Consider the following 24344-nt stretch of genomic DNA (forward strand, 5'->3'; position numbering starts at 1 on the left):
TCATGGGCCAGCCTGGAAATGGGTCCCAGGTCTTTCTGTGGAGTGAGGCTTTCTATCCTACCTCCTCCCAAGTGTGACAACCATATCACTGTCCTCCTGCTGCTCTCTGGGCGTCTCTCTTTCACTTCCCTACTCTTTCTGCTTTGAGGCCAGAAGCTTGGAGGTTTCTTCAGATATCAGACCCAGAGTGAGGAAAGTTGCAGTTGCTGAGCCAAGACGCCTGCATGTGTTCTCCTGGCTCCTGCCGGCCATACACCTCAACACCAAGTGTGCCAATGGGAGAGGAAGCTTAAGGGCAACTGGTTGATGCCCAAAGGGTACAAATCCTCAACTAGATGACAGGGAAACATTGATAATTGTGCCATAGTCTCCATTCTGTATACCAGGACTCTTCTACCTTTCACTGTCTTTCTTTTTTTTTTTTTTTTTTTTTAGTAGAGACGGGGTTTCACCGTGTTAGCCAGGATGGTCTCGATCTCCTGACCTCGTGATCCGCCCGTCTCAGCCTCCTAAAGTGCTGGGATTACAGGCTTGAGCCACCGCGCCCGGCCTTTTCACTGTCTTTCATAAACTTCCACGGACAGAAAAATACATAGGCAATTATTTCTGATAGTAAAATTTTTGAACACCTTTTTTTAGCACTTGCTTTTGCTGTCCATATCCCTCTGTAGTCTGTTAGTCTCCATTTTAAAGGAGATTGCATGGGCTGTTGTTATGTTTGTCTTTGGTGGTGGTGGGGGGGTGGGTGTGTGGGTGTGGGTGTAGGTGTGGGTGTGGGGGTGTGTGTGTGTCTGTCATGGATGGATCCAGGAGGGGAGAATGCCAGCCAAAAAAGAAAGGTTAACATTTGCAATTATAAAATAACCTTCAAAAATTACTCCCTATCTATCCTATAGTAAAACAGAAGAATAAAAATGGAAACGTAGTCTTTTCTCAGCCTCCAGGAAGTATATCCATTCTTGCCCTATACTCCTACCCACTTTGTAGAAGATAGCAATGAAGAGGTGTATGCTGAGACCCCCATCCCCCACCCCCACTCCCTAGTCTTTGGGAAAGGATCTAAGAGTGTCACAGTTTGGGGTCTATGACGCTCCCCTCCCTTGGGTCTTCCCATGCTCTGGCTGCTACCCTTCCTCCCTGTAGCACTTGAGCAGCTGTGGGTGGCTCTTTTCATAGGACAAGATTCTTCTCCTTGATACATGTGTATAGAAAGAAATAGTGGACCGTGGTACTCAATCTCAAATTTTCTACTGCACTTGGTTTAGCCACATAACTTTTTAACCTTCATGTGTCCATTTTATAAGATTTCATTCTGCTTCCAAATTATACCAAATTATCGTGTCTTCTACATTTTCCTTTATGCTGTTTGAGTCTTATGTATTTCTTTGATTAGAGTATCTTAGCCTGAAAGCCTCTGATCTTCACTGTAGGAAACTAGTACAAGGCTAATCATCTGTCAGCAAACTTTGTGTTGCTGGATGTTTTAGTAATTGCCTGCAAATGTAGTAATGAGGTTGCAGGTTTAATGAAATGCTTATAAATGGTGGCTTTAGGGAAATCAACTGCTCTATTTTCAATACTGAATTCCAAATTATGTATTAACACAACTGTGTCCTGCTTTTTTATTTCAGTACCTACTAGAAATGAAAAGCTTAATCCTACCCCCAGAACATATCCTGAAGAGAGGAGACAGTGAAGCAATAGCATATGCATTCTTTCATCTTGCACACTGGAAGAGAGTGGAAGGGGCTTTGAATCTTTTGCATTGTACGTGGGAAGGCAGTAAGTACTTTTCTTTTTTTGAAACATTTTTAAGAGCATGAAGAGGTCTAAAATGTTTTTGCACTGAGTGTTTATGATGAATAATGAAGATTTACATATGTACTGCTCTTGTGCTCTGTGATGGCGCATCTAAGCCAGTTAGTGACTTAGGTTCTTCCATCCCCCGGTGGTGGTGGATATTCCTGTGGTGAGGCCGTTTCCACAGCTCAGAAAGGTAAGTTGATATTATAGAAGGGGTGAACCCAGATGTTCTTCAAAGGGGCACCCTGTCACCCTGAAAACCCTGTTTGAAAACTTGGACGGCCCCACAGCATCCTGGTAATCTTTGGCATGGGGTTAGGCTTCGTGCTGGACACTGATGACCACTTCTTGATGGCCTTTCTGGGAGGGTTGGCTAAGAGCCACAGTTATCCTCCACTGGAGTCAGACTGACCACCCAAAAAGGTGTGGCAGTTATGCTTCAAACCAAGAACAGTGGCCATTGAACCCTAGTGTTTGCTAGGAGTTGTAGCATTCATGTATTAATGGATAAATGCTTGGTAGATGAATGTAGGGATAAATAAATCTGTGGGCTTGTTCTCCATGGATATTATTATTCCATGTAAGGAGAAGAGGCTGTAATGGTGGGTAAGACATGCTCCCTGCCTTGGAGAAGCATGTCATCTAATCGGGAAGAGGAACCAGCAGCATGTGGCAGCTGCCTGTTGATTTTTCAGAAGGGAGAGGTCTATGGGGTGGAGTGATCATGGTTAACATTATGAGTCAGATGAGATTTGAACCAAGCCTTGAAGAAGTAGGACAGTATTACAAGCAAGGACACTGTGTGAAGAAATGGTAAGTGGTGGGGCTGTTTGAGAGAATGTAAATTAAGGAAAAAAGCCAAGACTATGAATTATTGGACAACATGTGCATTGACACTCTGCTAGCATTAATTTTAGCAAAACAAGTACATTAGGAAGCATGGCTTTCTTTTTCCACCCATGGGAAACTAAAACAATAAATATTAGAGTCTTCTGACAGTTTTTTCCTAGCTCACCCTTACTCTGATCAACCCCTCAAACAAGTGTCTTTTTAATCCTTTCACTCTGTTTATCTTTGCTGCTTCCATTTTCATTTTGATAATCTGCTCCTCCCTTTTCCTGCCCTTCCGCAACCCATTAGGAGTCCAAGTTGGTGTAGGAAGGGAGGTTGGGGGAGCAAAATGGGATGGTGTAAAAATAAGCTAGAGATGGGACTCAAAGTTGATTGAAAATTTTTGTTTAGTTTTGAAAATATCTCTTTCACGAATTAATAGTGGTTCTGCTTCTATAGATTACTATTCATAACTTGAAGGAGGATTTGATCAGTGCCTCCGCCCCTCCTCAGTAAGTGTAATAGCACACTCCAGGTGGCCTGGGTGGCACCAGCAACTGTATTTAAATGGGTTAAGACACACCATACTCCACTCAGGGTGTGTGTGAGCATGGTCGTGATTCCTTCTAGCTTGTGCTTCCTGTTGTATGTAAGGTGTTCTATCAGAAAGGAACACAATACATGTTTATTTAAGCATGAGAAAGAGACAGAAAAGCCCAACAGGATTGAACGTGAGAGGCCTTACCTAGTATCAGTTGTGGAGAAATTAAATGGACAAGTTGGTTTGCCAAATATTTGTAGATTGGTCTCTTGGAAACAATAATAGAAGCTCATCCATTGGGTCTCATAGAAAAGAAAGTTACCTGTCCTATAGAAGGGACCCAAAAAAGGGGTGGGGCAAAGGGTAATAAAGACATGGTATCACCATAGAAAAAATAAAAATCCTACAAGGAGTAACTGGAAACTAGTTATCCATGTGGTCAGATAACAATGGGGAGATGCTCTGATCAACTGGAAGGATGATGGGATTAAAAGAAACATGAAGTGAAACAAGGAGCTACAAAATCAAGCAGGATAGCTGTATGGGGATTTAATTTTCTCAAATTGGCAGAATGCTTTATTAGGATAGAAAGAGGGGGTGGGTTTTCAGACATAACACAGTATGGCCAGGTACCTACAGGAAAGGAAAATTCTGCAGTTGACCCTTACAGATAAGCAGGAACCACTGGAGAAGTGTCTGTGAAAATCGGGTAACTGATCCCAGCCAAAGTCACTTACATTGCCATTCAGTTTTCACAGAGAGCCATAACATTCAATTTTAGAAAAGAGGACTGTGGAAGTGCTTACTATATGCTAAATGCTTGAGAATGCCATGAACCTTGAAGAGTGTTTGTTTAACTGGGTAATTTACAGAGGTTTTGCATTTACATCATTCACTCTTTCTGATAATATTTTGAGTTAGGCCGGACAGAGGTGACCATCTCAATTTTTCAAGAGAGGAAACAGGTTCATTGAGATCAGTGTCTTGTTGAAGGTCCTGTGGCCACTGTTGGGGAGCCAGGATGTAAACCCAAGTTCACTTTTCCTTCACTGTACTGAACAATAGATTAAGAATACAAAGATCAGTCATCTCTGAAACATTTGTTTGGAAGCCCACAATTGAAATTTACATCACTACTTACAGCGTAGGGTGTATTTATTGCACCTGATCTCTCTGTAGTGTTTAGAAAGTTAATCATCCTATATAAAATTGTATTTTGTTGTTTAATACTGACTTAAACCTTTTAAATATCAAATGAGGCCAATTTTATAAAATAAATAACAGGTATGTATAAATAAATGAAAGAGACTAGAAGTAAATAAGCTTGTTTTAAGCGATTACCACTCAATTGTGGATTTTAAGTAATTTCTTTTTTCTTCATACTTCTGTTTTTAAATTTTCAACAAGGATAAATATATGTATATATACACATACGTATACACATATATTTTAAAAATATCTCATTACAGATGTTTTTGGTCTTTTTTAAAAACAAACTGTAAATATCATGCAATTTAGAAGAAAGAATTACCCCTCCAAACCCAGACAATCTTATCCAGTCTTTTGACATCACTTCTGGATCTGTGTTCATTCTAAGCTAAATGGAGGTTCAGAGCTCTGGATTTTCCATCAGATGACCTGGATTAGAATTCTGACTCAGCTACTTACAGTAGCATTTACTTAACTTTAGTAATTTTTAGAAACTGTGAAGCACTGATGATACTGAATGCCATACCCCACCCACCCCAGACTGGTGACCTCAGGGCAGTTGCCCCAGCTCCCTCTCAGGTCAGCTGGCCATGTATAGGCAGCCTGTGCAGGAGCAAAGGAGGCTGCACTTCTGCCAGTGCACCACTTGGTGGTGCCTTTTGACATCTCCAGCCTCATAGTTTAGGTTTTCTCCTTTGAATCATTTTTATCTTCATTCTGAAATTTAAGACCATTCCCCAACTCCCTTCCAGCTTCCCTTTTTCATTAGAAAGAAAATTCAGGGAAGAAGGTAACAGTACCTAATTTTACTGGGTTCCGTGTTTAAAATGATTATTAGTAAATTTGGGAGATTTAAAACAAATTTTTAGTTTCTGTCAAAAGTGTTTGTTGGGGGTAGGGGTGGAGGTGTATTTTGTTTTGCTTTTTAATGAATTTGTTATGTTAGAACATTAGTCATCCTTAATTAGTGGAATTAAGTGAGTTTTCCTCCAATCAAGCTGAAAAAAAACCTCTCATTTTTGATAAAACCCCAAAGTCCAGCTGATGCATGGCAGAGATTGTTTGGGTTTGAAACATATGGTGGTTTAAAAAAAAAACTGAATCCTCAACCACAAATACATCAGCATTTCAAAGGTTTCCAAAATGTTTGATTCATCACTGTCACAGCCCCTGAAAGTACACAATATGTTCCTCAAAGTCAAGTAATTAAGAAAGGGCACGGGTTTTAATTGACAAGATTTTATAATATGTTTCCAGTTCATTACATAGCTGCCACCTTATCTGAATCATATTTATTTTAAACACTGTCTGTTCTGGTGATCCTCACCTACATGCACCACTGGAAGTATGAGTTGAACATAAAAAACAAATGAAGGGTCTCGTTTGATATTACACCTATGGAGCCCTATTTTATTTTTATTTTTTATTTTTGCTGGGGCCCTATTTTAAATGGCACATTCTCTGTTTTACCTGTATTAATACTGATGTGGTTTTATCTCCTTCCTATCTTGATCTTTTCAGGGCTCTGTTTTGGCTGTATTTATTTTAGAAAGCGGGGTTGCCTGCCAACCACAACTGTGAACTTTAATTTTCTAGTTCTACATATCAGGAGGCTAGTCTGCCATGGGGTATATCACTTAGCCTTTCTTTGTTTCCATTTTTTTCTACTTGACCAAGTAAGACTCTTATTTTCTTTTTAGAGATCCCCCCACCCCAAAGAATCCACTAAATAATGTATAAGATTTGAGGGTGGTGTTTTTTAGGGGAACTAAGGCTGAGTATTTCTTTTGAGAGGGGAAAATGGCCCATTGTTGAAGCATAGGATGAGATTCTGATTCTAATTTATTCTCTTTGAACCTGATGGCAAATGCTGCTCACTGTAAGATGTGGTTCTTAGGGCACTTCCTCTAGCCAAACCTTTCCTCCATAAGGCTGGCATCTTTTGAACCACGAAAGAGAAATTCCACCACCCTCCCCCATAGATCCAAGGCTAAATTTTGTAATTTGGGAGAAAGCAATGATGGGCTAAAGTCTCTAGTCATAGCTAACTTACCTTAATAGCCAGACTCCAGATAGCATATGATGGTTCCCCACCTACTGCCCAGTAGAACCAACTTGCTCCTTTCCTTTATTCAGTCTTGGTGACTGGCTATCATATGGATCCACCTGAGTTTTTAAAAAGGAAAATTCTGTCTCTGCTTGATTGTGCGTTTATTCATTCATTACTTTATTCAACAGACATTTATTGAGTCCCTCCTTTGTGCCAGGCATTGGGTTGAGGAGATCAAGATGAATAGGAATCTGAAATGCTTTGGGAGGAATGTTTGTGTGTGTGTGTGTGTGTGTGCGCGTGCGTGTGTGTGTGTGTGTACAGTGTATATAAGCAAAAAATACACACACACCCCATATTAGATAGATAGATAGTAGTGCTTGTATCCACACTATCTATCATGAAAGTAGGAACTGAGTATTAGAGTGGTGAGGGTCACTAGGAAGTTAGTGAGTCTGCTGTAAGACCCTAGAATTTCAGAGTAGAACATCATTTAATCCAGCTAAGGGAAAGTGTTTTTCCCAAGGTCACACAATTAGGTAGTGAAAGCATGGGATCACAACCCAGCCTTTTGACTTTTGAATTTTCTTTGTTGCTGCACCCAAATGCCTCACTAAAAACAGATGGCTTTTGTGGCTGGTTAGCTACATTGAACTTAAAAGTAAGGACATGAAATTTGCAATTTGGTGATAATTTCCTGTTCTATCACTTGCATTTCTAAGTATTAACAAACAAGCAGAATTTTTACGTATAAGCTAGAGTATGACCTGATAGAGAAAGTAGGAACTTTAGGTTTAATAGAGAAGGATATGGGGGAAAGAGAAACCCAACCTTTATTGAGTGGCCAGGCACTGTATGTGGATGCCTTGACCTCTGCTGTTACACTTAGTTCCTTTACCAGCCTTTGGAGGCCTGTGGTATTCTAATTTTACAGATGAAGGGCCAGAGACACAGATTAACAACCCACCCAAAGTCATACGCTAGTGAGCCTGGGCAGGTCCTGCTCATCCTTTAGATGCCACTCTGGCTGCTCTGCCATTATGTACAGACAGCACCGTGACTCCCATGGAGGTGTTCATCACTGTATCACCGTGGGAACCTTTGCTCTTACTTTCTTTTTTTTTTTTTGAGATGGAGTCTTGCTCTGTCGCCCGGGCTGGAGTGTAGTGGCCAGATCTCAGCTCACTGCAACCTCCGCCTCCCGGGTTTACGCCATTCTCCTGCCTCAGCCTCCGGAGTAGCTGGGACTACAGGCGCCCGCCACCTCGCCCGGCTAGTTTTTTGTATTTTTTAGTAGAGACGGGCTTTCACAGTGTTAGCCAGGATGGTCTTGATCTCCTGGCCTCCCAAAGTGCTGGGATTACAGGCTTGAGCCACCGCGCCTGGCCTGCTCTTACTTTCATGATTGGATCCTGCTTCTGTCACTTGGTGGTGAGCTCCATGAGGGCAGGGGCAGTGTGTGCTGGGCTCTCACCTTTGTGTGCTTGTCACATAAGAAGCCACTCACCTTTTGACAAACGACTGATTATAAGAAGTAGAGCTGGGATTCAAACTCAGTTCCCTCTATTACAAATAATCTGTATAAAGTTATCTAAGATACTCTTAGATTAATTACATTCTATCCTTGCCTCTCTGGTAGGTAGAGTAAGAAGAGGTCATTAGAAGTCACTGGGAAAATCAGGAATTAACTTGTTCATGTATCCATCCTTTTGTCGTTTCTTTGGTTCTGGTGATTTTCCCCCCAGTATCAATTGAGAATCTCTGATGGGAACAGCACTGATAGACTTGGAACCAAGAAAATGTGTCTGGTCAGGGATAGAAGAAGGCAGCATTGTGCCACAGACTTGACTGTGAAGACATGATCTGTTCTTTCACTAATTCCCAGTTTCATTTTGACCCTTCAACAAATGCACAACCAAAATCAAGGTAGGGGAAGGAATGGCACACAGAAGAAAGTGCAGAAATATCATTTGTATACCATGTATTCACTCTGAGTGGCCTAGCTTTTTTGTTTTGTTTTTAACCCAATACATGTGTATTTTTAATTCCTCTGAAATTTGTGTTTTCTCAAGGATTTTTAGGTCTGTACTCATTCATAAAATAGATCTGTTCAAATGACCTTTTTCTGTTCTTATTGGCACCGCCAAATCAATGTGTTTTTAATACTTAGATTCGCAAAATTTCTGGACAGTTGGCAAAAGGCACAAGGCTGTCATGGAGCAGTTGCATGTCTTAGCAGTGAAAGGGACCAGGAGGTGGGAGGTGACGCTGGCAAGGCTTGTGCAGTGCCTCTCCTGGCCTCTCTCCGGACCTCCCCTGCTTATCTCACACTTGACTGGGCCCTGCACTGCAGGGTGGGTAAAGGATAGAATTGCAAGCAGAAATTGTATTTGCTTTTGTTTAGTGAAGCCAAAAGCCTTATTATTATTTTATGAGCTCAATGCAAATGATAGCTGACATGAGAGAGATTTTAAGACCACTATAAGCATCTTTATAATCATGGGGGTGGAGGGCAATCCGGGAAGAGGGTGTGGGTGGGTGGCTGTGTGTACACATGCACTCTTTTTAAAGTTGTATTGTGTCTCTAACCTCTCCAGAAAGGCCAGAACCAATTAGAAAAAGGAAAAGGCCAACTTGACGCACAAAATTCTGTATGCATGCCAAATATTGGAGTGAAAAACATGTAGCATTTGACTGAAAAGACACCAACCAACCATTAGATTTCTATGGTTGAACACTCTCAAGATCTTGCACTCCTGTATTTCATTTAAAAAATTACTCCCTGAAGTGCAAACTGACTTCAATTTTGAATAAAATTTAGCATTCAAATTTATAGCCACTTTGAAAACTGAGGGTTTATATTTATATCATATGAACTTGAACAGATTCTTAATTACAGCAACCCAGCAGCCCTTTGCACATGGAGAATCTGGATTTGGGGGGGGAAAAAAAAAACAAAAAAAAAAACTTCCCACGTAGGTTTTTCCACATTTTTCAGATGCTTTTGTAGCAGCCGTCATTTATGGGAAATGGCATTAAAATCCTGCCATAATGTAGTTTAAGTTTAAATCCAGTACTTCCCAGAAGAGATTGTGGTGTATCCTATAAAGGCACTAAAAGGCTTATTTTTGTTTTTGTTTGTTTCTGTTGGGGGTGTTTCGTTCTCTTGAAAGTCTGGTTCTAATGGAGAGATGTTGGTTCCTTGGAATGATCTTTGTGTGTTAACAACCTGTGCAAAGAACTACTCTCTTGCTTGTTCTAGCGGGCAAAAGTCATCTTTGTTTGCATGCAAGAAAAGGTCTGATTGAACTAGGGTGAGCCTTTCATTTTAAGCAGAGTTAAAGTCTGGGGTGTTTTTAATGTTTTAATCTCTGTTTAAGAGGTTTCTGTTATGAGAGGAAAATTGATAACATTTTTACCTCAGCAAACTGCCAGCAAACTGGCTCTGCTCTAATCCCACATTTATAGTGATTTATATTCTCCGTGGCAATGTGCTGTAACCTCAGAGTGATACCACTGCGGTGTAGATTGACTGCATTCCAAATGCTGGAATCACATACATAATGTTTTTACTTTTAAATAATATTCAGACACCAGAATAAATACCATATGTGCACTGATGCTGGTTACAATGGAACCTTGTCATTTCTTGTGAGGGAGAACATTCTTTGTTTCTGATTCCTGTTTGAAATAAGTATGCAAAAGATAAATATGTACATTGACAGCATTTTGAGAAGGCTCTGGTAGTTACACAGCTGAGGATGTAGCTATGATTCCTTGAAATGTATCATTTAAAACTAAAAATATTGCTGCATGTTTTACTGTCCCTCACTAACATACATGAAGGCAAGGATTGTTATCTGACATTCCCAGAGTAGGGTAGAGCTTTTATATTTTATATCTGCAGCAGGCTGTAGTAAGAGGACATCTGTTGAAGAAAAATTACCTCCACGAGTACTGTTCATAGGAACAGTGAGACTAACATGCCGATGACATTGAAACAGGGAGAGTAACACACTTGATCATGGGAAAGGATGGATTGATTGGAAAGCCGTAATTCAGTGCGAGCCCTAATGTCATCTGATGCTACAAAAGCAGAATTTAGATGACCTAATGTCATCAAAATACAGATAATTAATCTCTCCAGATCGGTTTTCCCACATGATATTTAAGATTTAAACTTTTAATAAAGTTTAGAAACGCCTCCCGAGTTATATGTTTTTAGATTTTTGTTTTTATTCATCTTGATTGGAATTCAAATCCACTTAAACAGTATTTTTTAAATCAACTTGGTAGAATGCCTTTCATATTTGTACATCTAGACAAACTCCAACAAGTCAATCCACATTTGCTTCTTGGGGAAGCATTTTAATCCACGTTTGCATGATTACTATTTGTTGAGCTATATTGAATTAGTGCCCATAACATTTTAATAATACTTAGTAGATGATGAAACCCTGGGCATTGATACTGATGGCTTCCCAACCCCTCTGCACCTCTGTCCCACCCAGGTTTGTGAGGTTTGCCCAGAATATATAGTGTGAGATGAATGTGTGAGTAATACATCATAATTTATCTCTGACGTTTCATCTGGCACATAGCTTGGGTGGGTAAGCCTTGCCTCCTTTGTAGAAGCATTCCCTTTTATAAAAGTGCTCAAACGTCCCTTTTTGCAGTTGGGAAGTTATGACCCAAACATTGGACATCTCTGACATATTTTTTCTCCTTTTCAGCTTTTCGGATGATCCCTTATCCCTTGGAAAAGGGGCACCTATTTTATCCTTACCCAATCTGTACAGAAACAGCAGACCGAGAGCTGCTTCCATGTAAGTCTCACCTCTCTTCAGCCAGTGAGGGTGTGTGGCGAAAGGTGGGGATTGGAAGAGGTGGGAATATCAATGTTTAGAATGTTCCTTGTCTTTTATTACTTTTCTCCAAACCCCTGTCCTTGTTTAATAGCATATGTATTCAAGTGAGTTATGTGAGTGGGTTTGGCTTCCTGTTCCTCCAAGTCTCTCCAAATTTATCAAAGGGAAAAATGCCAAACGATTGAAATGTAGCTGAAGAAACCCTATGTACTGATGATGGGCCTGAGCACAGAGACCCCTGGTTTGAGCGGGTATGTGCTGGGCCAGTCCGTTGTGAGGGTTCTGCCTGGGCTGCTCTGCTGGACAGATGTGGTCTGCACAGACTGGAGTTTGAAGAAGAGCTGCTGACCGAGAGGGAGCTGCTCATGAGTCATGGACGGGCAGGCAGTACCAGGAAGCTGGCACCATGGCCAGAGGTGGAGTTGTGGGGCAGGGCAGTGTGCTCTGTGGTGAGGCTGTGCTCTGGCCAGAGGGATTTCCCATGAGCACCTCGTGGGTTGCATGCAGTGGTTCAGAGTACCATGTGCAGAGCACACGTGCAGCCTCAGCACTGTATGAAAGCACACAAAAGAAAACCCTGCCCTCCACTACCTTACACAGCTAGCAGTCTAATGACCCACACCACATGTGGAAAATATTATTTTGCTGTGCTGTAATACAACATTGTTTTGACAATTCAGGCTAAATGGTTATTATCAAATCATACTGTGTACAAGGATCATGTCAGGCTCTTCATGTGGCCCTGACTTAGGATCTATTTTTCTCCCTCAGATAATAAGCTCCAAATTTCAGCTCTTCTCCCTCCTCTGTCTTCTCTCCTGCCATCTCTGCCCTTTCACCAGCCCCAGTTATATCAGTATCTTATAGCTGTAACATAAAAGTATTTTCCCCAGAGGAACAGTGTAACCTTAGAGCCCTGGATGCATAGTAAATTTCCAAACACCAGCATTATCCAGCCAGTCATGAGTCTCCAGCATGAGTCTCCACTATTTTTTCATTTCAGCATGGTGGGATCTGGGTGCAGAACTCAGTGGCTGTCATCAGATTGAGGTAGCAGGAGGTGCTCCCTTGCCTCCTTGCCAGCCAGACCCAGTGCGAGATTTGTTACCCAGGGAACTGGGAGATCCCCGTGATGTGTTCCTCACTGTTCGAGTTTGATTGTGAAAAGAGTCTGGTGCCTCACACATTAGATTTGATTTCAGAAATCCTCACCGTGGGCCCATAGTTTACCTTTTGACTCCCCACTTCAGGGAGATCCTTGTTAAGTTTTGGTTTTCTGGTAAGAAAGGCAGTTTTCTGAAGAGTACAATGTTTTTAAATGTTTTAATCGAGTCCAATTAAGTTTCCATGGGGATAGATTAGTTTTTAGAACAAGATTACAGTTCTTAAGAGAAACCTTATAGGGATAATCTTTATAAGCCTGAAATAGAAAATTATGGCTCACATTAATTGAATGCAGTGCTCCAAGTCTGGTCTCCCTCCAAAATCTTTTTTGGTTGGATGTTGAGGGTGAGGATATGAAGAAGGTAGGTTGTTTTAAGTGCTACCCATAATTTGCACATTAAAAGTATAATTATAGCCACATGAGGCCCTGAGCACACTTGCTCCATGTGTTTGAATCGCAGCAGGCTGACCTACCTGGACGTAGTAGGTGTGTTTGTCTGCATGGAGCTCCTCCTGGATTCCCTCCACCCTCAGTATTCAGCCTTGTAGGTTACTGTTGAGGACTCTGAGGAACAGGAGCTGAATGGTAGAGGAAAGGCCTCTAGATCTTGTATTCCCTGAGGACCATGGAGCCCTCTGGTCCTCTTGGTTAGAGTGGGCTGTTTCTCACGTGCAGTTTCACAGCCTCTCCCGCAGCACCCCTAGCACTTGGCTCTTTCTCCTCCTGCAGGCCAGCCCCATCGACCCAGGCAGTCTCTCAGGCAGCATCATAATGAGCACAGAGAAGGAGGCGATTCTCTTGATCTTTGTACCACAGCTTTTTGGTTTTCCCAAACCCAATGTTTGAAATATAATATAAAAGTTATAGAAGGCGCTCTAAAGAGCACCAGCTTTTCTTGTTTTTTGATGGTTGTTGGAAGTTATTTGTCATCTAGAGTCTCTTACAATTGTGCCAGATAACCCTAGCAGCCTTGACCTTCCCGTCTTACAGTTTGAATAGACCTACACGTGAAGTCCTCGCTGGATATCTCTCTATGAGGGTGGCATCCTCGACTGACATACTTAGAGAGTGCCAGGAAAAAATACAGGAGAAACTAGTATCACCTTGTTATAATGATTTTTAAAATACAGGAAGGAAAACATATAGACGGGGTGCCTTTTTTCCCTGTATACTCGATTTTGGATTTTCCAGGTTTTGTACAATGAACACCTGTTTTGTAATTTGAGTAATTTCGTTGTTTTAGCTGTGTTTGCTTTTGAGAAAAAAATACTACACATTAGGCATAGGCGGTGCTCTTCCCTCCCATGAAGGGGTGATACCCCCAAATTCGCCCCCTCCTGCCTCCACTTAAAGTGCTGAAGCCTGGACGGAGACTTGTGACCAGCAGATGGGCCTCCAAAGGCTGGGTCAGATGTTGGCTATGGTTTGTCAGGTGTGCTATTTTTTCATTTCCAATAGGCTTCCAACTGTTTCCCAAGCTCTGGAGTCAGCGCCACCATATAGACCTTACCTGAGAATGCATTTTACTCCAGCCCTGATATTTTCCTTTTGGTCTTCTCCACAGCTTTCCATGAAGTCTCAGTTTACCCAAAGAAGGAGCTTCCCTTCTTTATTCTCTTTACTGCTGGATTATGTTCCTTCACAGCCATGCTGGCCCTCCTGACACATCAGTTCCCGGAACTTATGGGGGTCTTCGCAAAAGCTGTGAGTGTTTGCCTAGAGGGAGGCCTCGGGGAATGGACGGGGAAAGCCAAGGGAAGCAGCGTAAGAGAAATGGGGTTGCCTTGCAGAAATGGATACGAGCCTGCAAAGATCCTTGCTCACCATTTAATTTTCATGATCATCAATGGAATCAAAGCGCTAAGGGTCGAATGAGAAAGTGCAGGTTGTTACTGCATGCCTTGCCTCTTTTCACAAATTCTCAGCCGTTTCCAAAAAATACAGGAGGTCCAAAAGGATGGAATGATTTGGGGAATCCTAGCAAATGAAAAATGTGTGGGAAATTATTCAGTTTTCTGTAAATTGAATGACATGATTTCTAATCTTTGGATATCGTGGGTCTTTCCTTAGTGAAGGATGAGATTTACATTTTCAAAGATGATTTAAATAATTTTTTAAAAGGCTGCAAACCCTTGGCTTGTTTAAGGAATAAACAGAGGGTGTGAAGGGCTTATTAAGAAATAAACTGAAATGACATTTAGAAATATGGAAATCCATTAAGCGTCTTTAAGGAGCTTGAGGAGAGGAGCTTTAATAAGAAAAGCCATCTGCATTGACAGCCAAGAACCATTGTTTCTTTGTTGAAAACTGACCATTTCAACCTGCACATGCAGTTGAGGATAAGCTTACTGATCTTGCCACAGATGAGTTTCAAACAGAAGGAATAAGGAAAAGAGTATCAATTGCTTCCCTGGAACTCCATTCAGATTTCAAGGCGAGTGCAATCAGAAAGGACGATTTCTAACTTGGCTGGGTTGATTTAATCCCTTTCCAGATGAGTGACATTTTCTGCTCGGCAGAGTTCAGGGACTGGAATTGCAAGAGTATTTTCATGCGTGTTGAAGATGAACTGGAAATCCCTCCGGCACCTCAATCTCAACATTTCCAAAACTGAACTCATCACTCTTCTTACCCCACTGCATCACTCCTTTTACCAAAACTGCTTCTCCTCCTGTATTCCTGACCTCTGCCGTCTACCCTGTTGCTCAAGCCAGAAACTCAGCAGCCCTTCCAAACTCTTCCCTCTCCCACTCCCCACATCCCATCTGTCTTGGTCTTCACAAACTGTCAGTTCTAACCTCCTAAGCAACTAGGCCTTCAGTAAATGTGATTCACCTCTTCTTTCCCTCCTTTTCCCAAAGCATCCCTCTTAGTCTAGGTCCTTGTTATTTCTTGCCTGAACTCCTGCCATAGTCTTAACTGGTCTCCTTGCTTCCTGTCTTATCCTCCACCAGTCAGATACAAGAATGGTCTTTCTGAATTGCACATCTGAGCATGTCACTTCCCTGCTTAAATTTCTCCAGTGGTTTCTCACTGAGTTCAGGATCAAGTCCCAGTTGTTCAGCATGGCATCCAAGGCTCTTAATGATCTGGCCCTTGCTTACCTCTCAGCCTTAGCTCTCCCAACTCTTGCATAGTCACTGCTCTTCAGCCATAATGGATCACTCACCATTCCCAGATGCACCAGGCTCTTGCACATTTCTGCGCCTTTGCACATGCTGTTTGCTGTGCGTGGTATGCCCTTCACTGTCACCACCCTGCTCATCCACTGTACTAATGCCTCTTCGTTCTTTTATACTCAGCTTTCTTTAAAGTTCTTCTAAGCTGAGTTAGGTGTCTCTCCTCTGTGATCCCGCAGTATTCCATGAATACGTATATTCTCACATTTATTGTACCGTATTATAATTGTTGAAAACTTGTCTGTCCCATTTAGAATGTGAGCTCCTTGAGAGCAGGACGGTGTCTTCCTTATCTCTGTATCCCCAAGGCTTTGCACAGTGCCTTGCACATAGGAGGTTTTCAATAAATGGTTATTAAATAATAAATGGTAGTGGTCTCTGCAGAAAGAATCAATGGAAAAATCAGATACAGCTTAGCATTTTTTTTTCTTCTTGTATGCTTATAATCATAGCCTCTTAGAGTTGAAAGGGACCTGAAGCAAATTACCTTTAACAGCAACCCTGAGTGGGGGTCACCTAGACTCATCTTGAATACTTTCAGTGATGGGACGCTCACATATTTATAAACATTAAAGCCCATTTGATTATTGGATGACTCAGAACTTTTCCTTGTACTGTAAAAATCTGCCTCCCTTTGGTTTCCACTTATTCCTATTCTATACTGAGGGTACACTAAACAGCCCTCCTTCCTCCTGCAAATTCTTAGGACAGCTCACTAATTAATGGCCACCTCTAACCAACTACCTGCTTTTTCCTCCAGGTAGAATATCTTGCATTTCCTTAAGTCTTCTGTGCATGACATGATTTCTACACCCATTATCACCCATATTGCTGCCTTGGATGTTCCTTAGTTTATGGACCTATACTACTTGTTATTTTCTTCTACTCCCTAGCCAATCTCTGAGTAAAAGTAGTTGCCAAAATTCTGAGTGTGACTTAGTAAAATTTAAAATAAGAATATATTTACATTAAACAATTATTGGTCTTTTATGTTTTCTGTTAAATATTTTTAGAGCATATTTGTAAAAATATGTCATTAGTCCAGTATTCTTCATTAAACTAACTGTAATAGCACTTGGTGGGAGTTTTGAATCAATAGAGATTCCCAGCCTCCAGTCTACATATTCACCTGGCCGCTCCACCAGAAATCCAAAATCTTGAGTATTAGCAGGAGGAATCTGTATTTTTCACAAAGCCCCCAGCAGATTCTGAGGATAGAGATTGAGGGCATTTTACTGTCTCCTTCCAGGGACACCGCTTGGAAAACGGAACCTTGAAGCAGCCACTTGCAGCTGCATGGTGTGCCGTCAGAGCTGTTCAGGTGGAAGCTTTTCAGGAATCAGTGGTTTCCCTGGCTCTACCTTGGAATCATTGAGAAACCTAAAAGCTACTGAGGCCTGTCCCCACAACCCAAACTTTCTTGGTCTGGGGTCAGCATGGGCAACTCAGTTGTCAAGCGCTCCCCGGGTGACATAGCTGTACAACCACTGTATTGAATGGAATGAATAATTGCCTGAGCCTGCGTTAACCAGCAAGGGGATTGGGAATGCAGAGGGGAGGACAGCAACTAGAATACAACTGGGTGTTCTCTAGGACTGGCCATACAGCTGTGCTTCCGGAGTGTAGCAGAGGGGTGTTCATTACGGATGCGGGACAGGACACCTCTCGCTTCATTTCATGTTTTCAAAGCTTTGGTTTTGAGTATAGCATCAAATGATTGAATAAAATATAAATCTGCCTTTAGGGTCCTCATATTTTCTGCTCTACCAAGGTGTGGTAGTTTGGTCAGCTCCCCGTAGTTTTCAAATGTACTTTAGATAAGTTTGCATTTCAACCTCTGTCTGGAGAATCACATTTATCTTGCCCTTCATAAAATGTCTGTGGAGACCGTGTGGGGAAGGAAGATGGATGGCCTGAATGAGACAAGCCCCTTCTCCCGCCGCCTCCTCAACCTGCCCCCAGAGTCTTCTCTGCATCTTCACCCTGGTCACTTCATTAGGCCCCTCCCGAAGCTCCCACCCCACACCCCACACCCCGCAGGTTATCGCAGCTGCCCTAGAGGCTGCCTGCGACCATTTGCAGCTTGTGAAAGTGATTTTCTCAGCCCTTTCCTGAGATAATGTCCCTGGGACGATGACCTTTAGTAGATGCAGAGAGATTACACTGCCACCCCCAGCTGTGGGCTTGGGAACTCTCTAGCGTGTTTACACGGTGACCATGATGTGCGGCCCATAAGGAAGCCCACAGGGAAGTGTGAACCACTGGGAAATAGTGGAAGGAGCAGCTTCCACTGGCATTTCCCCCTAATCTAATCTACCTCAGTGATTTAGGACTAACTCTTCCTAGAATGTTTAGTTACAAAGATAAGCTTGCACATATAACTATGTTATCATTCCAAACCCACCTCCTCACAGAATGTGGGAAGGTCAGGATTCTGACCCCTCTGTCTTTCCTTCTCTAGTGTCTCTCCTTCCCTGAGACTGAGACTCCTGATTTCTGACTCTCATCTTCACTTATAGGCCTCGACCTCTTTGAAGCCTGATATTGATTACCATGAAATGTCAATTGTCTGATTGCAGTAGGGCACCTGGAAGTTATTCAGATAAGCGGAGGCGTTTTGAATGTTAATGAAGCCTGTTGGGAGCCGTGACCTTCTAAGTGATGGTGTTTCAGGAAAGGGAAGATCAGGCAATTGAAGTGTCATTCTCTTTTTTTACTAGTTCAGTTGCATTTTCTCACCATGAGACACTCATTGAATCCTGGGGCATTTTGGTTAAAGATTTGACCATGTATCTCTGCCCTCTGGACAGTTTTAGACATCGAGATAAATAGGCTGTTCCAGGTTTTCTTGGTGTTGCTCATTCAGACTTAACTTTCCAGCAGTAAAGTGCCCCTTAAGTCAAGTGAAAACTGCTGTTTCTCCTTGTGTATTGGTTGGGTCTCCAGCTAAAAAATATTGACTAATTTTCAAACATGCTCAGAAATACAACTGAGCATCCCAAGCCAATCATGCACCTCCAGACATTTTAAAAAATATCTCCTGATGGAGCCACTGGCCTTTATTTGGTTACAAACGGGAAGGGTTTAGCAACTTCAGACACCTCACTACATTGCCTGCTGCCTCCTTGCAGGTATGCGATGGAAGGCATGCTGTGGGGGAAGGTGGCTTAATAATGAAGGAAGCACATCTCAACTGGGGTTTGTGAGAGAGTAAGTTAGGCCCTCTAGGAAAAAGTTGAAGGGAGTCTTTGTGAATTCTCGCAAGGATGGAGCATTCTAGATAGGAGGGATAGAAGAGAATTATTCTATATGTTGGAGGCGTTGGGGCTTAGTATTCTTGTGGAACCTTGTTGAGAAGGGCAGGTGTCATCCAGGGAAGAAGGGACCACTGTACTTTGCTGTGCAGCATGGGGAAAAGGGAGCATTTATGGACATCAAACAGGATGAAGCTCTCCTCCTGATTTTCAGAGGCCTCACTTTTGTGCTTTTTATCCAAGTCAGGTTAGTGCCAAAAACAAAGCAAACAAATAAAAAACAAAAAAGGCCTTTATTTTAAGCCAACATTGTAACATCTCCATTCATTCTGCAGCTCAAGGTGTGGCTCCCTGAGGTCTGCACATTTTAGTGTGTGTGAATCACCCAGAGTACAGACTTTGAGCGATGCCTGTTACCTAGCTGTGCTGGCTCATGTTCAGCAGTTGCAACAGCTCCATGGCTGCAGTGGCTCAATATTCAGCAGTTCCTTCCCCACTCAACCACAACTTCAACAGTTCTAAATCTGTTTTTGGCCAAGTCTTCAGGATATAACTTTGCCAGCAATATCACCTTGTTTATTAAGCCCTATCTTCTACCACCTGTCAGAATCTCTGGTTTATTCAGACCACTATAACACTTTAACTCCTCTTGATGGAGTTGAGCATTATAGACAGATGCTGTGGTTTGTGGAGCCTCGGTGGTCTCTGATTATATATGTGTCTGTGTATGTAGATATACACATATGCAGACATATATAATTATGTATGTATACATATTATGTGTGTATTTGGTATCACGTTGGGTGAAGGCAATCAGTAGACTTGCTCCATATTATTCTTTTATAACTAGGATTTTACAAATGCTTTCAGAGTAATTGGGCAGTAATTGCTCATTCCCAGGCCCATTATCTCCCATGATACCTTCCAACTGCATTCGTGGGTGCACCTAGTCCAGCTCTAAACTGAAAAGGATAGGCCATCTGTTCCATAGGGTGGTCCTATGCACTCAACAAAGGATAATTTCAGAAGGTTATCAGAAACTGCCATGTACCTGGCACCCGCTTGAGGATGGCACCGTCTCCTCTTTGCTGAAGCACTGACATGGCTGTCTGTTTCTTAACTGCAGACCCAGCCTGGCACACAGGGCCCTCCCCAGTATCCTTCTAGCCACTTTTGAACTCTACTTCTTCTAACTGTCCTAGCTAAACTGAACCATTTACTACCTTCTGGTGATACGGTTGCTTTTCCATTTCTCTTCTGGCTGTTTCCTGAGCCTGCAGGGCCCACCCTGCTCCTATTTCTTTACCATCCTTACCCCATCTCTCTCTCTTCATATTCCAAGCATCCACTGGAGTCCGTTTTACTTGCCTCATTCTCAAAAGTATTCCTGCTGCTTTCAACAGAATGGATTCTCTCCCTTTTCCAGTCCCAGTGCTTTGTTTGGGCCTCTATCCTGATTGCCATCATAGCCTATCTGGTTATTAGTTTGCTCTATCCAGATCTTCGTGGCCGCCTCCTTCACTGGGCTTTGAGCTTCCTGACAGTGGGAGTTTAGTTTTGTCCCACACCCCTTTATATTTCACCCAGCACTTAATTGCCTTACTAAATAAATACATTTAATTGGTGTAAAACACAGGTTGGAGAAGGATCCCAAATTTTATGCTGTCTTGATTTCCATTTTATGGATCTCGCATTTGATGATCTGGCTATATAATGTGTTGCGGGCCTTCCCAGTGTGAAACTGGTTTTGGACCCGTTTTACGGGTCCAAAAAACAAAACAAAACAACAGGAAAGATTCTGGGTTAGCAAATTTGGGAAACTTGCCCACCATACCTCTTTTCGAAGACCCACAGTCCACGGAACGTATACCTAGTAAAGGAGCCTGATTTAACTTCATTAAATGTACTAAACTTGCTTGACCTCAGAACTGTGATCCCCTCTGCATATATACACACACATTGCACTACACTTCTATGAGAAATTCTTGGTAGTATGGATGGTGCTGTGTAATGGACAAGGGCTTAGGACAAAGGGCTCCACGGTACAGGAACCAGGTGTTGAACCCCAGTGAGACAATACCTGGGTTCTGAGCAGAGAGAGGGCAATGAAACCATCCCAACAACTCTCTCTTCCCCAACGGGTAGGGCACCTCTTCTGCCAGATGCTGGATGGGATGTGGAGTGAAGCCGATTCTTCACAAGAACAGAATTAGAATGGATTTGATAATATTTTAAAAAGAGTCTCACGTGAAGCACTTGGCTTTCTTAAAAGACAGCTAATGAGCTTTATTCTCTACATGAAAAGCAGAAAGGAATTTAGTAACCAAATGAAAGAGTTCCCAGAGGTGCACTCGGAACAGCTCCTCTTAACAAGGATCTGTCCTCCATGGAATAGCCAGTTTGCCACCTTCTCCCAGGGTCCCAGGCATGCTGCTAAACACATGGCTCAGACAGGAGCCCAGGCTGCTGTTTGGGAGGCAGTGGAATCGCAAAGAAATTCATACACAACACACTTGACCTTTAAAATTGCCGTTTCCATTTAAAGTGAGCTGTACACCCAGCTAGATGAGCAGCTGGTCTAAGTTGTCACCATTTTTTTAACTCTTGTGCCCATTTGCCACCAATCTGTCATTCCTGTTTGACGACACCAGTCATCTGCATGGCAACCAGCAGATGCTAAAGACTAGCAGGAAGACCTCAGGACTGTGGGCCACCTGTCAGGGGAGTGAGGGGGCTGTCAGCTGACACTTCTCCCCCTTATCTAACAGTGCTTGGGGCCAAGGACTGGAATGCAGGTTTGACCATCAGCTGATGTTTCCTGTAAACATAAAGATGAAATGGTTGCCTTTTGAGACTTTCGTAATGCAGTGACTTAAGCTGCAAGAGTGGGTGGAGAGGTTTGTTTTATAGTCTTAAACAAGGTTTCTGCTGACTTCTGTGTCTGCCTGGTTTCTTTACAGTTCCTCAGCACTTTGTTTGCCCCCTTAAACTTTGTCATGGAGAAAGTGGAGAGCATCCTCCCATCCAGTCTGTGGCACCAGCTAACACGGATCTGAGAGAAGCCCCGTCCTCCAGTCACCTCACCCGCTGCTGCCACTGTCTCCTCCGTGCCAACTCCTCGTGGACCGCAAGAAAGCATGACTTTGAAAAAGGGAAGCCATTCCGAGATTTTAAAATGTTCATGGACTATTCCATATTAAAAGCTGTTTTTGTTGTACAAAATTCATTGATGTTCAGTTCTATTTTATTTTGCCTTCAGAAAAGAAGAAGGGAGTCAAAAATAAAACTTTTGTGTATTGCAGCAATCATTTGTATCCTCCTGTGTCTTCCAACCCTAAAATGGTTGATGTCCCAAATAAACCTTTGGGTTTACCTTGAGTTTCCTGGGAACCTGAATCTGCTGAGTGCCACATCATGGTTTCTCTGCTGATGGAACACATCTCAGCAGGCCCTGAGAACCTCTTATAGGCAGAGGCTTGGAACATGGAATCTCTTGGGTTCAACAGTACCATCATTGTCAACCCCAAACTGTCCTTCTAGGCCAAATGCACAGGAAAAGCTCACAGGAGGAATCACTGGAAGCATGAATGAAGCAAAATGTGTGTGCCATGGCAGGTTGTTCCGGTTCAGAGACTCTACTTACTGAAGAGTGTTCAACACTGTAGTTCCAGGAATCATTTCGGTTTTGGTGTTTGAAAACTTCTTGTGAGAAAACTCCCGATAAGAAGCCGCAGACCCAACAGTCTGTGGTAGAACCTGACCAGCTTACCGTCATTGCCATTTTTAAAATGTTTTCTCATAAGGGTACTTTTAAATTTTTTATCATGTTTGCATTCCTGATGCTTCAGTGTGAGCATTCTTTGAGTACTTTAGTGATTTGAACCAAAGTGATCATTTGTCCTCACCACCTTTAAAAGCTTTCCATATGATTCATATCTTGCTTAGCATCTGGCTTTACTTAAGCAAAAAAAAAGAAAAATAAATAAACTTGAATCCTCTATCTGAAGTGAAAAGTACCACTATTTAAAATCTCACTCCAGTGCCTAAAAACAAAGGGCCTGTCCTTTACGAAGCTTGTTTTTCCCCTTATTGAGAATCTGAAGTCTTTCCCCACTAGTGTTAAAATAGGCAGTATTTGGGGAAAGCGCCCGGCCACATCTCCTTCCCGGGGGATCTTCCTACTGGCCCTAAGAGCATAGTCAGGTGAGCAGGTAACAGTTAGGTGCATAAGGGCTTTTTATGCTTTTGGCAAACCCTTCTTTGTACCCACTTTGTATAAAGCCCTAATGGGATACGTAGCTAGCTGTGGCTCTTAAAGGAAGTATCTCATAAGAGCTTGAACTCCATGTACACACACTGGTAGCAGGGGGTAGGTCTGTCTTATGGATATCTGCTCTTGGTGGCAGGGGCCAGGTCTCTCTCTTTCCCTCTTCCTCTGACACAACTCCCAACATACAGGGGATGTGCAAATGATTTCTTGGATGAATTGATGCGATAGTGATAGGTACAAAGAACCTTTGACCCATATTCAGAGGAGGGAGATGAGTTCCAGCTGAGAAGGACCAGGGAAGGCTTAGAAATGTAATTTTGAGCCAGAAGAAAAAGTGATGAGAATCTGCTTCTTTGATTTGATAGATGAGGAAACAAAAGTCTAAAGTCGACCTGCCCAAGTTGGGACTCCAGATTGTGATAAGCCTTGAATGAAGGTTTAAGAGCTCATAGGCAGTGGGAAGTGGAAATGGCCAAAGATATCATTGTTGGAAACCCCATGTTTTCTGTAATCCCAGCAATTTGGGAAGCCAGGCTGGGAGGATTAGTTGAGCCTAGGAGTTCAAGACCAGCCTGAGCAACATAGTAAGACCCGATCTCCACACAAAAAAAATTTTTTTAACTAGGTGGGCATAGTGGCAAGTGCCTGTAATCCCAGCTACTTGGAAGGCTGAGGTGGGAGGATCACTTGGGCCCAGGAGGTCGAGGCTGCAGTGAGCCCTGATTACACTACACTCCAGCCTGGGTGACAGAGTGTGAGACCCTGTCTCAAAAGAAAAAGAAAAAGTTGCAGAAAATACAGCAAAGATATGGAAGATAAGGATTTTAAAGTGCCTCATGAATTTAATAGGATTTTAGAGCCATTTCATGGAGAGGTGAGGCTTTGAGGGGTAGGAGGAGTTAATGGGAAGTGCAGATGGAAAAAAGATGGTGACAGATGTGGATAATACTGTTGAAGGAAATGACAAGGTAGGTAATATTGTTGAAGGAAATTAGTCCCTTGGCTAATAGAGTGTATTAGTCTATTTGTGTTTTCCTATATAGAAATATCTGGGATTGGGTAATTCATAAGAAAAGGTTTAATTGGCTCATGATTCTGCAGGCTGTACAGGAAGCATAGCAGCATCTGCTTCTGGGGGAAGCCTCAGGAGGCTTCCAGTCATGGCAGAAGGTGA

The 24344-nt window shown here is 42.5% G+C and overlaps 1 protein-coding gene across 4 annotated transcripts in view; it reads left to right on the plus strand.

The window, feature by feature from the left end:
• The window catches only part of ST7 (suppression of tumorigenicity 7), a 215186-nt gene extending 192981 nt beyond the window's left edge, over positions 1-22205 (plus strand). For 2 of the 4 annotated variants that reach the window (XM_011937374.1, XM_011937373.1), the window contains exons 13-16: positions 1632-1782; positions 11168-11260; positions 14032-14171; positions 21861-22205. In XM_011937374.1, the coding sequence (XP_011792764.1) occupies positions 1632-1782; positions 11168-11260; positions 14032-14171; positions 21861-21956 (480 nt within the window). In that variant the 3' untranslated portion in view covers positions 21957-22205. Of the gene's footprint in view, positions 1-1631; positions 1783-11167; positions 11261-14031; positions 14172-14961; positions 15714-21860 lie in introns of those variants that run through there. The other 2 variants (XM_011937375.1, XM_011937371.1) reach the window with 2 other exon arrangements.
• Positions 22206-24344: the final 2139 nt, after the last annotated feature.

Source organism: Colobus angolensis, unplaced genomic scaffold, assembly GCF_000951035.1.
Source record: "Colobus angolensis palliatus isolate OR3802 unplaced genomic scaffold, Cang.pa_1.0 Scaffold163, whole genome shotgun sequence".
Lineage (NCBI taxonomy): Eukaryota > Metazoa > Chordata > Mammalia > Primates > Cercopithecidae > Colobus > Colobus angolensis.